The sequence below is a fragment of the Oryctolagus cuniculus genome, chromosome 8 (assembly GCF_964237555.1).
Source record: "Oryctolagus cuniculus chromosome 8, mOryCun1.1, whole genome shotgun sequence".
NCBI lineage: Eukaryota > Metazoa > Chordata > Mammalia > Lagomorpha > Leporidae > Oryctolagus > Oryctolagus cuniculus.
This window is the reverse complement of record NC_091439.1, coordinates 87,660,134-87,674,216: the sequence shown is the minus strand read 5'-3', so window position 1 is coordinate 87,674,216 and position 14,083 is coordinate 87,660,134. Positions and strand designations below refer to the sequence as shown.

The 14,083-nt window shown below is 45.5% G+C and overlaps 1 protein-coding gene across 3 annotated transcripts in view; it reads left to right on the top strand.

The window, feature by feature from the left end:
- Window positions 1-14,083, top strand: part of FRAS1 (Fraser extracellular matrix complex subunit 1) — a 499,229-nt gene that overhangs the window by 200,376 nt on the left and 284,770 nt on the right. For all 3 annotated transcript variants that reach the window (XM_051820195.2, XM_051820194.2, XM_051820196.2), the window contains exons 4-5: window positions 4,052-4,144; window positions 12,334-12,493. In XM_051820195.2, coding sequence (XP_051676155.2) covers window positions 4,052-4,144; window positions 12,334-12,493 — 253 coding nt within the window. The remainder of the gene's footprint in view (window positions 1-4,051; window positions 4,145-12,333; window positions 12,494-14,083) is intronic.

Genomic DNA, 14,083 nt, shown 5'->3' with positions numbered 1-14,083 from the left:
GGTCCAAAGGCCCAAGGACTTGGACCATCTTCCTCTGCTCTCCCAGGCCATAGCATAGAGCTGGATTGGAAGTGGAGCAGCTGTGACTCGAACCAGTGCCCATAATGGGATGCTGGCACTGCAGGACCCAGCTTTACCCACTACACCACAGAACCAGCCCCTAAAAGAGATGAAAGAAAGAAAGAAAGAAAGAAAGAAAGAAAGAAAGAAAGAAAGAAAGAGAGAGAGAGAGAGAGAGAGAGAGAGAGAGAGAGAGAGAGAGAGAGAGGAAGGGAGGGAGGGAGGGAGGAAGGAAGGGAGGAAGGAAGGGAGGAAGGAAGGGAGGAAGGAAGGGAGGAAGGAAGGGAGGAAGGAAGGGAGGAAGGAAGGGAGGAAAGAAGGGAGGAAAGAAGAAGTATGGAGAACAGAGAGTGTGGGATCCAGAGCATAGGGTGGGGATGGAACTTGGGATGGGGTGACAGCCTTGCTCTCTAGGAATGGAAAGAACGAGTCCTAGGTAGATACAGATATACTCAGATTTATGAAGAGGGAAAGGATATTGAAGCAGTTCATACCTAATGAGTTTACTTCGTGAAGACTTTGAGGCTCAGTTGGGAGGTATAAGAGAGTAGTGAGTGCCTGGAACTGACACTGAAGGGATAAGGGGGCTGACTGAGGTCTAGGTTATGCATTTGTGTGTGGTGTTAAGGGGCCATGTGAGCAGGAGACCATGAACCTCTGGGAGAACCAATCTGTGGGGTGGAATGATTGTCTCATCAATGCTTACCAGTCAAGTGGGTGTAAAAGAAGATATGGCAAATTGTGGGATATATCCAGGGCTGAGATTTTGTCATATAAATGAAGACTAAGTGTAGAGGTGCAAGGAATGGTAGACATTCAGACCAAAGAATAGGAAAATGAGGCCAGCAGGGGGCTGATTAATTGCATGGAAAAAATGCTGGAGAGTAACTCTGGAGCAAATGAGAAGGTGAGTGAGAAAGGGGGAAGGGACACACACACACACACACACACACACAGATGAGGGGGCGAGAAATACCCGGAGAACTCTAGGAGGCTCACTGTCAGAGAGTTGAAGGCTTTGGGTGTACAGAAGTTGGAATGTGGGCAGGTCTGAGGCTGGCCATGGGTGTGGGGAGTGCCAGTGAAGTACAAGTAAGGATATCTTGAATTGAGTTTGCCAAGAATGTGCAAGGATAGAATGTTGGGCTGGTTGCTTTCATGGAATTGAAGTTGTTCAGAATTATGTCTAGACATAGGGTAGAAAAGAAACTGAGATCCAGGTGCCAGGTCCTTTTGTTATTTTAAAGATATTTATTTATTTATTTATTTGAGAGGCAGAGTGACAGGGAGGGAGGAGAGAGAGAGAGAGAGAGAGAGAAATATCTTCTATCTACTCTTTTACTCACCAAATGGCTACAACAGCCAAGATTGGACCAGGCAAAATCCAGGAGCCAAGAACTCCATCCCGGTTCCCACATGAGTGGCAGAGACCCAAGAAGTTGGGCCATCATCTTCTACCTTCCCAGGCACATTATCAGGAAGCTAGCTCGAGTGGAGTAGCCAGACTTAAGGCAGCACTATGATATAAGGATACCAGTGTTGCGAGTGGCAGCTTAACCTGCTGCACCACAACACCCACTCCAGGTGCCAAGTCTTTAGTGAGTAAACTGGGGAATGAGGGTAACAGTGAAGAATGGCATTATCAGGGAGTGTGAACTCCAATGAAGGAGGTTCCTTGTCTGTAAAATGAGAAGCTTAGACGAGATGATCCAACTGTAAGACAGCTTTCAACTCCAAGGTCAGGTGAGTGTTCCACAGAGCATTTGACTTCTTTGCTACAAGTAATGAAATAGAATCATGGAATGGTAGAGCTAAAAGAAACCTTTACAAATCATTTAATCTGACTTCCTCATTTTTTAGACGAAAGAACTAGCTTTTAGCAGTGCTGTTACTTGCTCAAAGACAGAGCTAGTAAGTGGTACCATCATGTCATACCTGAGTGCTGTCTTCTGGCCCACTGCAACTTCCTCTCCATCGTGGCGCTTTGAAGTTTTCCATTGTGTTTCTCAGCAGCATGTGTTGTCATTCACATCTGCAGTGGTACACTTACGCTAGTTCACGGTACAAATTACTGAATCACTATTGTACTCTAAACTACTTGTATTGCTATTAACAGCTTGGGCTCCTGTCATTCTTCTCTTTTTAGATCTTTCTAAAATCATGTTATAATTCATGTTTTCATCATGGACTGATTGCAAATAACCTAGCATAAATGGCAATTCTGAAAATTATTTTTGATTATGCATCAATCATGTATTTTTCCTAGAACCACATATGATAGATTGTATATTCATATGCTACATAAAGAATAGCTACCTAGCTGGATAGATGGATGTTGACCAGGGAAGGGAGTGGAGACATTTAGAATCTTCTTTTTCCCCAGAGACATTTTCTTGGATATTTAACACACACTCCAAATTCTCTTTCAGCTCACCTCTGTCATGTGCCACCAGAAGTTCAATGGACAGACCTAAAATAGGGACCATCTTCTCTGCTCTTCCCACTGCCATTCAAAAACTAAAAAATTTATATTTATGAAATGAGTTTTGAGAGCCAAATATGAAAGTTACTTTTATATAAAATAAAACTCATTTGAGGGCATAAAAATACACCGTTGAAGTTTTCCATTCTGTCCCCCAGTCTTCCTTGCTCCCTGCTTCCATGTTAGAATATATAAAACACTTGGATCTTCCTATTTCCTATCTGTGTGGCATTCTTAATTCTGCACTGTCTTAGTGGAAATTCAATAACTATGCTCTTGGGATTCAGAGGGCTCTTTTATGAAAAGTCATTAATGTTGCACAGCACATGCAATTTTGTAAAACCCCATATTGTGTAAATTTTGTCCTTTAGCAAGTAAATAACAAACATTTGTATTTATCTATTTAAAGGATTAGCAGTAGCAAAATCTTATTATTGTTTCCCATCCACCCTTTTGGGTGGAATTATATGAACTTGGATTTCTTTTGTAATCAACCAAAAATGACAACACAAATTAAATAAAAGATTAACACACAGGCATACACACTTTTTTATTCTACTGCCTGAATCCCTTGTAAACTTTTATCCTGTGGACAGAACCATGATGTTCTGGTTAATTTTTATCAAAATCACTCATTGCCCATTCTACCAACTTCTAGACTTGAGGAAACCCTAAGATACATGGGAGAGAAACAACACAGATAATAGGACCAACAGAGAATCCCTGGCCCCTAAAGACAATCATATGTTCTTTGTGTTATGTTCTTTAACCACTTTTAAACAGACATGTCTGTTATGGTGACAAATGGAGGATTAATTAAACAGGTGACAATTTCCAATAATCTTGAGGTATCAGGTGATAGCTCCTTCTCTTAATAGTAGCAAGGAACACCAATGAAATTTTAGAAGCCTTAACAACACACTGTAGATCTTTATTGGAGCCCAGAAATTCTACCCAGCTCAGCACAAAATGTATGTGTGCAGTTTCCCAACTGTCTGCTTCCTTGATTGACTGTCCTTCAGCCTCCTGCCTCCATGTGCCTCGCTCCCATGCTGCCCAGGCAAAAGCGAACCCCTAGAACCTCAGCTCCACCACTGGCTGTGGTCCCTTGGAGACAGCAGGGAGACCTGTCAGCCCTGGGCTATCTGTAGCTCCCCAGTTGTCTGCCTCCATCCAGCCTAGGGAAATGCAGCTCTCCATTCACCCTGACTGTTCTTTTCTTGGGCATAAGGGAGAGCAGCATTTGTAGTGGGAAAAAAATTCTCCACTGCGTTACATGTGAAAAGGCGTAGACATTTTCTCTGCAGAAATGGCTTTCATGAGGGGTTCACTTTATCTAGGAGAGAAGTTCATCTTGCCAGAGCGAATCTTTTGGGATGTATTCATTTTATCCTGTCTATTGTCACCTGCGGAAACGCCTGTGATCTAGCCAGTGCCAGGTGATGTGGGGACCCGTTGTGACTGTGTTGGTTGCTGCTGTCTCACACTGAACTGCTTTAAAACGCTCAGGGAGAAGTGCTTCGGATTCCCGCCAACCAGTGCTGCCCGGAGTGTGTGCTGAGATCTCCTGGATCTTGCCGTCATGAAGACAAAGTCCATGAGGTAAGTGCTTTCCCGCCCAGCAGAGCTTCTGTGTTTGGTGGTCATTGACGAAGGAGAGCCGGATGTTATGTTCACCCTGACAAGAGAAGGTTGTTTCCTAGCCCGAGCCGTGGAGGACCTGAGGTTCATCTGCCCTTTTGCGGGAGTGGAGATTTCCTGAATGAGATTAGAACTATCCTATTCTTTCCCTGGGTCCTCAGTAAGTATTTGGAGGTTGAATTGGTGTCTTTGTACAGAGGAGTCCAAATGCTGATGTTGAAGAAGTTGTGATGTTCAGCAGTAAATGAATCACCTTCCCTTTTGTATCCTACGTGCATTTTTTTGTTCATTTAACAACCCTGCGCTGGTGAATAGAGCAGATGTTATTCCTCCCATGTTAATAATTAAAAAAAAAAATTGCAAAGAGCTTCAGGTACTTGTCTAAGGTTATGTTACTAATAAGTGGTATGACCTGCTCTAGAGCCCTGATATGCTGAATCCTAATTCCAGGCTCATTCCATTAAGACAGAAATTCTCGACTTCACTTGTGTAGACATTTAAGGCATTGCTGCTGAAGCATCTGAAGCACAGTAGCATGTTGAGTGCCATCCCTGGCCTCTACCTACCAAGTGTGCCAGTCACCACAACCAAAGTGTCTGCAGGCATGGCCAGATGTTCCCTAGGCAACACAGTGCTCCCCTTTGTCCCCACAGGTGGAACCACAGCACTAGATATTTGCCCTAAAGTGCTTCTTATACTATTTTTTCATTCCAGCTGTCTTAGGATTCATTTAGAGATGTTCAATACTGGTTAAAAAGTAGCATTGCAAGGTTCATAACAGAAATTATGAAAATCAACAGTGCATCTCCACCCATATGTAAATGTCACCCTGAGGCAGGTGAGCTTGAATGGGATGGAAAGAGGCTTTTTTTTTTTTTTTTTTTTTTTGCTTTAATCTTCATCTTCCACCCATACAAAACATTCCCCAAGTTCGTGTATCTGGCCATTCAGGCGAGAGCGCAGGTTAGCAGGATTTGATATTTCCTCTCTAGGCAGCTATTCAGTGTCTGTACCTGAAGCTCTGTGAGCACAGTGATCATTTCCCTACGGGACAGGATCCCCTTACTCAAGCCTCTACCTCCTAATTACATGGGGAAGCTGCTCTTTCACTCCTGCACAATGCATTGCTGAAAGACTCCCAGGCAGGTCTGTGAGGGAACCATCTTCATGACACGTCTCCCCGTGTGCTGCTGCTTGGCCAGTGTCACCTTTCACCAGCACAGGAGAAGGGGCTGTGAAATGGCAGGTGCTACAGGGCAGACTGGTGGAAATAATGCCAGTTCAGAAGGTGTGGAAGATGTGTGTGGTACAAGGTGAACAACACCAAACTGAATTTGTCTTGTAAGATTTTATTTATTTATTTTCCTTTTATGAGAGAAAGAATGAGCCAGCAAACAAGCTTCCATCTACTGGTTCACTGCCCTGCAAGAGCTAGGACTAAGCTACACTAAAGTCAGGAGTCCAGAACTGTATCTGAGTCTCCCACATGGATGGCAGGGACTCGGTCCTTGGGCCATCACCTGCTGCTTTCAAGGCATGCACATTAGCTGGAAGCTAAAATCAGGGATCGGAGCTGGGACTCACACCCAGGCAAGTTAACTACTACACCAGATGCACACCCCAAGCTGAATCTTCCACGTGAAGGAGATGTTGAGAGCCAATAGGGGTCAGGATCTGGAAAAAATCAAAGCCAATATCTCAAATACAGGGTAGATCCAGGGACCTGAGTGGTTAGGAGTCAGGAGTCTTTGCATGGGCCATTCTTTCTAATGACACATGGCATTTGCTCTCTCATGTTGCATTTGGGTACAGTCTTCTTATCTTGATGTAAGATGCCTGAGAACATTGACAATATTTTCTATGTCTTTATAACGATCTTTCCTGCCTCCCACCTAACCTGGTATTCAGCATTGAACTTTTCCCGGAGTAGATACTCAATAAGCATTGATGAATGAGACTCAAGTGATTAGTAAATCCTTCTCCAGCTACTCCGTGTCCTTATCACAGGGGCACACTGGCCATTGTCCTGTGTGGCTGGGCAGTTCTCAGACCATAGATCTCCTGGGGCTTAGTTAGAAAGCCTGTTGGTCGGCCAGCACCGCGGCTCACTAGGCTAATCCTCCGCCTTGCGGCGCCAGCACACAGGGTTCTAGTCCCTGTCGGGGCACCGGATTCTGTCCCGGTTGCCCCTCTTCCAGGCCAGCTCTCTGCTGTGGCCAGGGAGTGCAGTGGAGGGTGGCCCAAGTGCTTGGGCCCTGCACCCTGTGGGAGACCAGGATAAGTACCTGGCTCCTGCCATCGGATCAGCGCAGTGCGCCGGCTGGGCGCGGCAGCCATTGGAGGGTGAACCAATGGCAAAGGAAGACCTTTCTCTCTGTCTCTCTCTCACACTGTCCACTCTGCCTGTCAAAAAAAAAAAAAAAAAAAAAAAGAAAAGAAAAGAAAAAAGAAAGAAACCTTGTTGGTCTCCTACTTTGGTTGCAAGTGCTCCGAAAACCCTGCTTGGTCTTCTTTGTCCCTGCCTTCCTTGGGGTCCATCTTTTCTGCAATAACACATCCTGCAGAGAGTTCTAACATGCGTAGGAACATGCCCGTGTGTTGTTTTTGCATATGCAACTTTCAAAATGCATTCCCTCAGAAAATGTTATAATTACATTTCTGGTACTTGATGTAACTGAGAAAAAGGCTGAATTTCCGGAACTATAGCTTTGGAGAAAAACATGTCTAGTAGTCTGCCCCCTTCAAATCAAGCTAGAAGATTGATTTTTTTTTAAGTTGAGACAAAATCTAACATTAATCTTAAGTCAAAATCATTGTATTTCTTATCTTCCTGCCCTTCCTTCCCCCTCTTTCTTTCTTCATTTCTCCTAGGTTCTGACCAAATCCTTTTTAGTATTCATTTTCTTGAGCGGTTTAAATGCTTGTCTGCTTTGCTCTGGGTCTTGCCTGGTCACTTACATCTCTAGTTGTTTTTTCTTAGATCCTGCAGCCCTTTGTCTTTGTGGTCAGTTTCTGGAGAATTCTGCTTCCCCAAGGAATGCACGCAATGATCCTCTCCTTAGCCTCTGGTTTGCAACCCACACTCACATGAGCTACAGACTAGCTCTGGAGCGATGAACTGAGGCAGCTGCTTCCCCCTAAGGGAGGGACTTGGGAGAGGCTTTGTGGGATTCCCCAGGTGTGGCTGCAGGAGAATCAGGTGAGGTGCTGCTGTCCCTGGAGAACACTGTTGAAAATGAAGGTCAAGGTGGGCTGAGCTCCGGGCTGCCTGGGAACCTGCTCTTTGGACTAACACGGCTGGGCCTCACTAAGGGCCTCCTTGTCTCCCGGAGGAGGAACAGCTTCCCCAGCTGGCATCCCAGCAAGTCGAGACAAGCCCCCGGAGCTTTCCTTTCCTGGAGTGAGGAAGACACTTGAGCTTCTGGCTGACTCTGAGTTATTTGAGAATGTTGCCTGGGCTTATTCCAGCAAGATTCTGGTGGGGCGGGGAGAGGGGACTGTTTCACCTGTGGCCCTCCCACAGCTCTCCCTCCAAATTCATTTAGGGAGCCGTGCCCAGCCAGGGAAATAAGCATCAACTGTGCTTTTCTAAGGGGTATTTGAGTGCCTTCTTCCTGTTCTTTTCCCCCATGAATTCTTTTGTGAAGGGGAGGGGAGAGGACCATCAATCCTTTCTCTTCCTCATTCCTAATTTAATCTCAGCTCCATGTAATGTCAAATTAAGAAGAGCATGCTTGAAGATTTGCTGAGAAGGCAAATGGCAGGTGGTAAAGCCTAGTGCCAAATGCCAGTGAGTAGAGGCACAGGAGGGAGAGGTGGGCTCATTCTTTCTGTAAGGCTAAAGGGGACAGTGATTTCTGTGTGCGAAGGAAGAAGAGCATATTGAATTCTGTAGCCTTGTTCTCTTCAAAGTAGAGGACATAATTATCATATGCACTGAACATTCCCCGATATTTAGTATTCTGGATTTATAACTTCATAACAGGAACAAATTATATGAAGAAAACTTATTTTTTGTTCTGTCAGTAAGCCAGGCTAATGCTTTATGACCTTATCTTTTCTTTGGACTTATGTCAACAGCCGAGCTAACTTGTTAGTTGACTGTGCAGAAGAATATATTTCAGATGTTGTCTACAGAATTCACTTTTGCCCAGTGTCAAAGTCTGCTTCCTCAAGGGTATTAATGAGGTTACGATGGCACAGCTTAAACTGGTTCTTGCAGTAGTTTTGCTGTGTGTCTATTACTCCTTGATTTCACAAAGCTTCTTTGCTGCTGCAGTTTTTTTTTTTTTTTAAGATTTATTTATTTATTTGAAAGGCAGAGTTACAGAGAGGTAGAGTCAGAGACAGAGACAGAGGAAGAGAGAGAGGTCTTCCATTTGCTAGTTCACTCCCCAAATGCCCACAATGGCTGGAGCTGAGCTGATCCGAAGCCAGGAGCCAGGAACCTCCTCCAGGTCTCCCACGTGAGTGCAGGGGCTCAAGGACTTGGGCCATCCTCTACTGGTTTTCCAGTCCACAGCAGAGAGGTGGATTGGAAGTGGAGTAGCCTGGTCTTGAACTGGCACCCATATGGGATGCTGGCACTGCAGGCAGCAGCCTCACCCACTATGCCACAGTGCTGGCCCCTTCAGTGTTTCTTAAAAATAATGCTTTTATAAGTGGATATAGACAACTCTGGGAGAGAAGAAATATATACATTTGTGTGTGTGTGTGTGTGTGTGTGTGTGTTTTGAGCCTCTTGAACTCTAGGTTGGGTGTTTTATGGGCATTATTTTTTTTTCAGCTTTTATTTATTTATTTTATTTCTTAGAAAGCCAAAGAGAGAGAGAGAGAGGGAGAGAATGAGTCAGATCTCCCATTCTCTGGTTCACTCTCCAAATGTCCATGATAGCCCGGGCTGGGCCATGCTGAAGCCAGGAGCAGGGAACCCAATCTAGGTCTGCCATGTGGATGTCAGGGTCCCAGATATTGAGCCATCACCTGCTGCCTCCCAGGTGCACACTGGTAGGAAGCTGGAATCGAAACTGCAGGTGGACCTGAAACCCACACACTCTGATATGCGATGTGGGCATCCCAAGCAAAGGCTTGACCATCGGGCCAGCTGCCTGAATTCTTCATGTTCAGAACACTCTGAGGAAGGGTATGGGATGCAAACTGGTGGGGACTGATACGGTTTGTCCGCATGAGGGAGATGGTAATGATTCCTTTCCCTCATGTTATACACTGGGCATCACCACCTGGAGCTTCTTGTGTGGCTTTGACATCAACCAGTGAAGTCTCCCTGCCGAATGTTCTTGTTATTCCCATAATTCTCAAGCTCACTGTGAAGGGAGAATCCATTGCCTTCTTTTATGTCTCTTGAGCTATAGATTCACGTGATCAGAAAGCCCAAAGGTACTGAAGAGATTAGCTAATATAGCCATTTCATGTCACAGATGAAAACCTTGGGTGATGGACAGGTTGTCTTATAATTAATTTTTGAGGTCTCTGAAAGGTGGTGGTATTACAAATATTTGAGAACTGACAGTGTCTCTTAGTTGTAATAAAAGCAAGCTCTTATTGTTATGAAGTGAAACGTCTGAGTGTATAGAAGCCAACTCCTAATTCTTAATAAAGTAGTTCCCTTATAGTTATTTTATATGCAGTCTTCAAATCTGAATGTATTTAAGAAATATATGTAATTAGATAATTCAACAGTAATTTGCTTTCTGATGATGAAAAAAAACATAATTTGTTTAGTAAAAATGTAGACAGGTCCACAGCATAAAAGCATAAAATCTACCAGTAATCCCAGTACTCTGAAAACCATGGTGAATGTACTTCAGTTTTTGGTGGTGGGGTGGCAGTGGAGATAGACAGACAGACAGACAGACAGATGTAGACTTTAACATAGTTGAAATTATTCTATGTGTACGGTTTATGTCTTGCCTTTTTACACAATGTTATATTATCAGTAATTCCCTCATATACTTTGGGAGAATATTATTCCCAATTACTAGGCAATTGGGTCACCTCCAGTTTTCACTGAAATGTCCTTTATAGACGAGGAAGCTGAGATGGAGAAGGATGAAGTGAAGGCAGGCAGGGCTGAGCTGAGACCGGAGAACATGCATGGTGCCAAGTCCCTCCTTGGTTCCTCTCCATCAGCGCGGACAGGCATCGCTACCTCTTGTGCTCCCTGTGAGTCTCCCTGTAGGAAAGTTACCATGACCGTAAGGTGAGGACTTGGTTCCCAAATAATTGGATGATTGTAATTACCTGTTAGAATAGTAGCACAGGTTGCTAGTAATTCCATCATGTCAGAGCTGGCATGCCTGTGACCTGAATCCAGGAGCAGAACCCAGGGGCACTGACTTCTGTAAGTAGCACAGGGTGCCTTTGTGCCCCAGAGACACTGAACAGTGATTCTTGAGGGGAAGCAAGAGAATGTTTGTTTTCTATACTTCTCAGTGACACGGCTGTAATCCCTCGAGTATGTTTAGTCTAATGAGTCCCTAGGATGCCTGATGTTTTTAATAAAAGTCTGTGTATGATTTGTGCTGGGTCAGATATCATTATATGCTAGATTTATTAGAAGCAAAGGGGAAGAGTTTGAATATTTAGGGAAGCGTTGCAGGAGGAAAATGCAGACAACTTTATTCATTGAGTTGATTTTCCCTGTATCTGTGCAAGGCTGCTGTTGTCCTGTTCTGATACAGAGAATGTAACAGTCTTGACTGTCACTTCCCGAAACAGTCGTTGTGTGGGTAGCTTTTTTCATTCTGAGTTCACCCTCTCACACCTGTGTCACACCTGAGAGTGGCTTGTTGGTACACTTTTCCTACTTGGTAAACCCCAGGATAATTCAACACATGGATCTCTTAGATGGCGACATACTGCCAGCTTTGAGAATGTGGTATCCCAGTGTAAAGTGGAATAGGAACATTCTGTGCGTGCAGACAGACTCTCCCTGCGCACGACTGCGCTCCGCAGTTTATGGGAGAATTGGATGGAACAGATGCCTCCTGTCAACTCTCTCACTTTCTCCAAGACCACGGGATCACAGCAACAAAAGAAAGAGGTGAGAGAGAGGAGATGAGAACTAATCAGAAGCCACATCAGTGAGACAGGGTTACAGCGAGAGCTGTTGAAAATGATATAAGCAGCGGCCAGCACTGTGGCACACTGGGTAAAGCTGCTGTCTGCAGTACCAGCATCCTATATGGGTAACAATTCGAGTTCCAGCTGCTCCACTTCTGATCCAGCTCCCTGCTAATGCACCTGAGAAAGCAGTGAAAGATAGCCCAGGTGCTTGGGCCCCTGTATCCACATAGGAGACCGGAAAAAGCTCCTGGCTCCTGGCTTCAGAACAGCCCAGCTCCTACTGTTGAGGCCATCTGGGGAGTGAACCAGTAGATGGAAGACCTCTCTCTGTGTCTCTGCTTCTCTCTGCCTCTCAAATAAATAAATACACCTTTGGGGCCAGTGCCATGGCTCACTTGGTTAATTCTCCACCTGTGGTGCAGCATCCCATATGGGTGCCGGATTCTGTCCCTGTTGCTCCTCTTCCAGTCCAGCTCTCTGCTGTGGCAGGAGGGCAGTGGAGGATGGCCCAAGTCCTTGCGCCCCTGCACCCGCATGGGAGACCAGGAAGAGGCACCTGGCTTCTGGCTTTGGATCGGCGCAGTGCCGGCCGTAGAGGCCATTTGGTTAGTGAACCAATAGAAGGAAGACCTTTCTGTCTCTCTCCCTCACTATCTATAACTCTACCTCTCAAATAAATAAATAAAAATAAATAAATACATCTTTGGGGGAAAAACAGAAATAAGATGATATAACCTTTATAAATAACATAGTAAAAATACATGTGTGCATATTTTGCTTTGGGCTATATAAAATTTTTATTTTATAGGTTTGGCTCATTTTTATTTTATTTCGTGTTTTTCTGAAAATTTCAAAAATGAAATCCTAGAGATAATAGAAAACTGTTCTAAAATTGGTCTCTGACTTCGAACACTGCAAAGCTTCATCTTAGCCTGCAAGCTGAGCGCTGTCTTCCACCTTTCCTGAGATCCCTGCTTAGTTTGTGTAAGAGATTAACTTCTGTTGGTGGAATGAAAGCCTGCACTCTGGCTCTAACCTTCTCCTTTTTCTCCCTCCACACACAGCATGGAACACAGTGGGCCTCTTCCCCGTGTAGCGTGTGCTCTTGCACCCACGGGGAAGTAAGGTGCACCCCCCAGCCTTGCCCACCGCTGTCCTGTAGACACCGCGAGCTGGAACTCACCCCTGACGGCAGCTGCTGCCCAGTGTGTGTGGGCCCTGGAAGTGAGTATGAACTTGTCACAAGGGCCCTCTTTGCCTTTGAGGCCCACGTGGTGATACCCCAACTCTTTCCTGTTCAGTAGCTCAAAGATCTCACTCCTTTCTTTATTGTAACCAAGATGCAGCCTTGTGCTTGGCCGGGAGTGATGTTTCAGAGAATGGGATTGGAACTCATCTTTAAACCCCTTCCAAACTGAGGAATCTGAGTCTCTGATTTACTTATTTTGCCTTGGCTGGATGCATCCCTTGGTATTCACAGCTCCCAAGAGGGAAGGGGAGTAGGAAAGAGACCCTTTGATAGGATTCCCGGGGCCAGTGTGGCTCCTCCTGCTCATTTGGTAGAGAGGACAAACCTGTTCCCCGTGGGTATGGTGGCGCTGGCACGAATTCTGCTGGGCGGGCTGTGAGTGAATGACGTCCCTCTCCAGGATGCAGAGCAGGAAGGGTGTCTGTCTTGAGTGCATCCCTGCTGAAGTGGACACCTCCAGCTGGTGGCACAGAACTTCGGGAAGCCAAGGGTAGACTTCCAGGCCCTCTCCTTAGAATTCCCTTTAGTCCCTGTAAACTTCTGTTGCATTTGAGGGATTTATGTCCCCTTCTGTGTGGCAGCTAAATAGTATTTACTCTATGATGCACAGGAAGTATTGTCATTGCCACATGCTCTCTTCTGACATGTAGTAGCCGGAATATCTCTTTTTATTCCTTGAAAGCTATACTCTATTCTCCCCTTAAAAGAGATCCCCTGGTTTCTTTCCATTCCCTGCTTATTCCAAGCCTGGCAGGCCTCTACCCTGGAGAGCCATTTTTCCAGGGATTCAAAAGCATGCTCAGGAAATGATGGAAGTGAAGTGTTTGCCTCGTGCGTTCCAGGTACCCTTTGCCAGGGAAGGACTGTCAGCTGCTCTGGGCCCAATAACCCTGCAAGTGAAGATACTTGGACAGCAGAGTTGGAGGTGGCACAGAGAGCGGGTTGTCTGAGCCTGTAGGATTCTTTAGGAGGTCTTTAAAGGCCTTCCTGTTAGCCCTCCAGGAGAGAGACATACTGGAAGCATTTTACCTCGAGTGATTGGAGCATCATCAGCTTTTATTTGGGGGGAAATGAAAGGCCTCTGTTCAAAAGCAGGGGAGGAGAGACTTTTTGTCCCTGTGATCTCTCCCAACCTTCTGGTGGTTTTTGTTTTTATTTATTTATGTGTGAGGCAGAGAAAGACAGAAAGGTAGAGAGAGCTCCCGTCTGCTGGCTCACTCTCCCAATGCCCACGATGGCCCTCGACTGGGAGGCAGGAACTCAATCCAACTCTCTTACGTGGGTGATAGCAACCCAATTACTTGAGCCATCACTACAGCCTTCCATCTGCATACCAGGAACCAGGAGTCAGGAACAGAGCTGGGTATTGAACCGAGGTAATACATTAGGGGCACAGGTGTCTTAACCTCTACGCCAAATGTCCACCTAGTTGCCAGGTTTTCTGTGCTACTTACTGTACTCCGCAGGCATGAGGATACTGGAAGGTTGAGTGGAGACCCTCACAGGCACCTGTGCCCCACTCTGGGCCATGTACCCCCACTCAGGTCCTGGGCTATGAGTGGAAG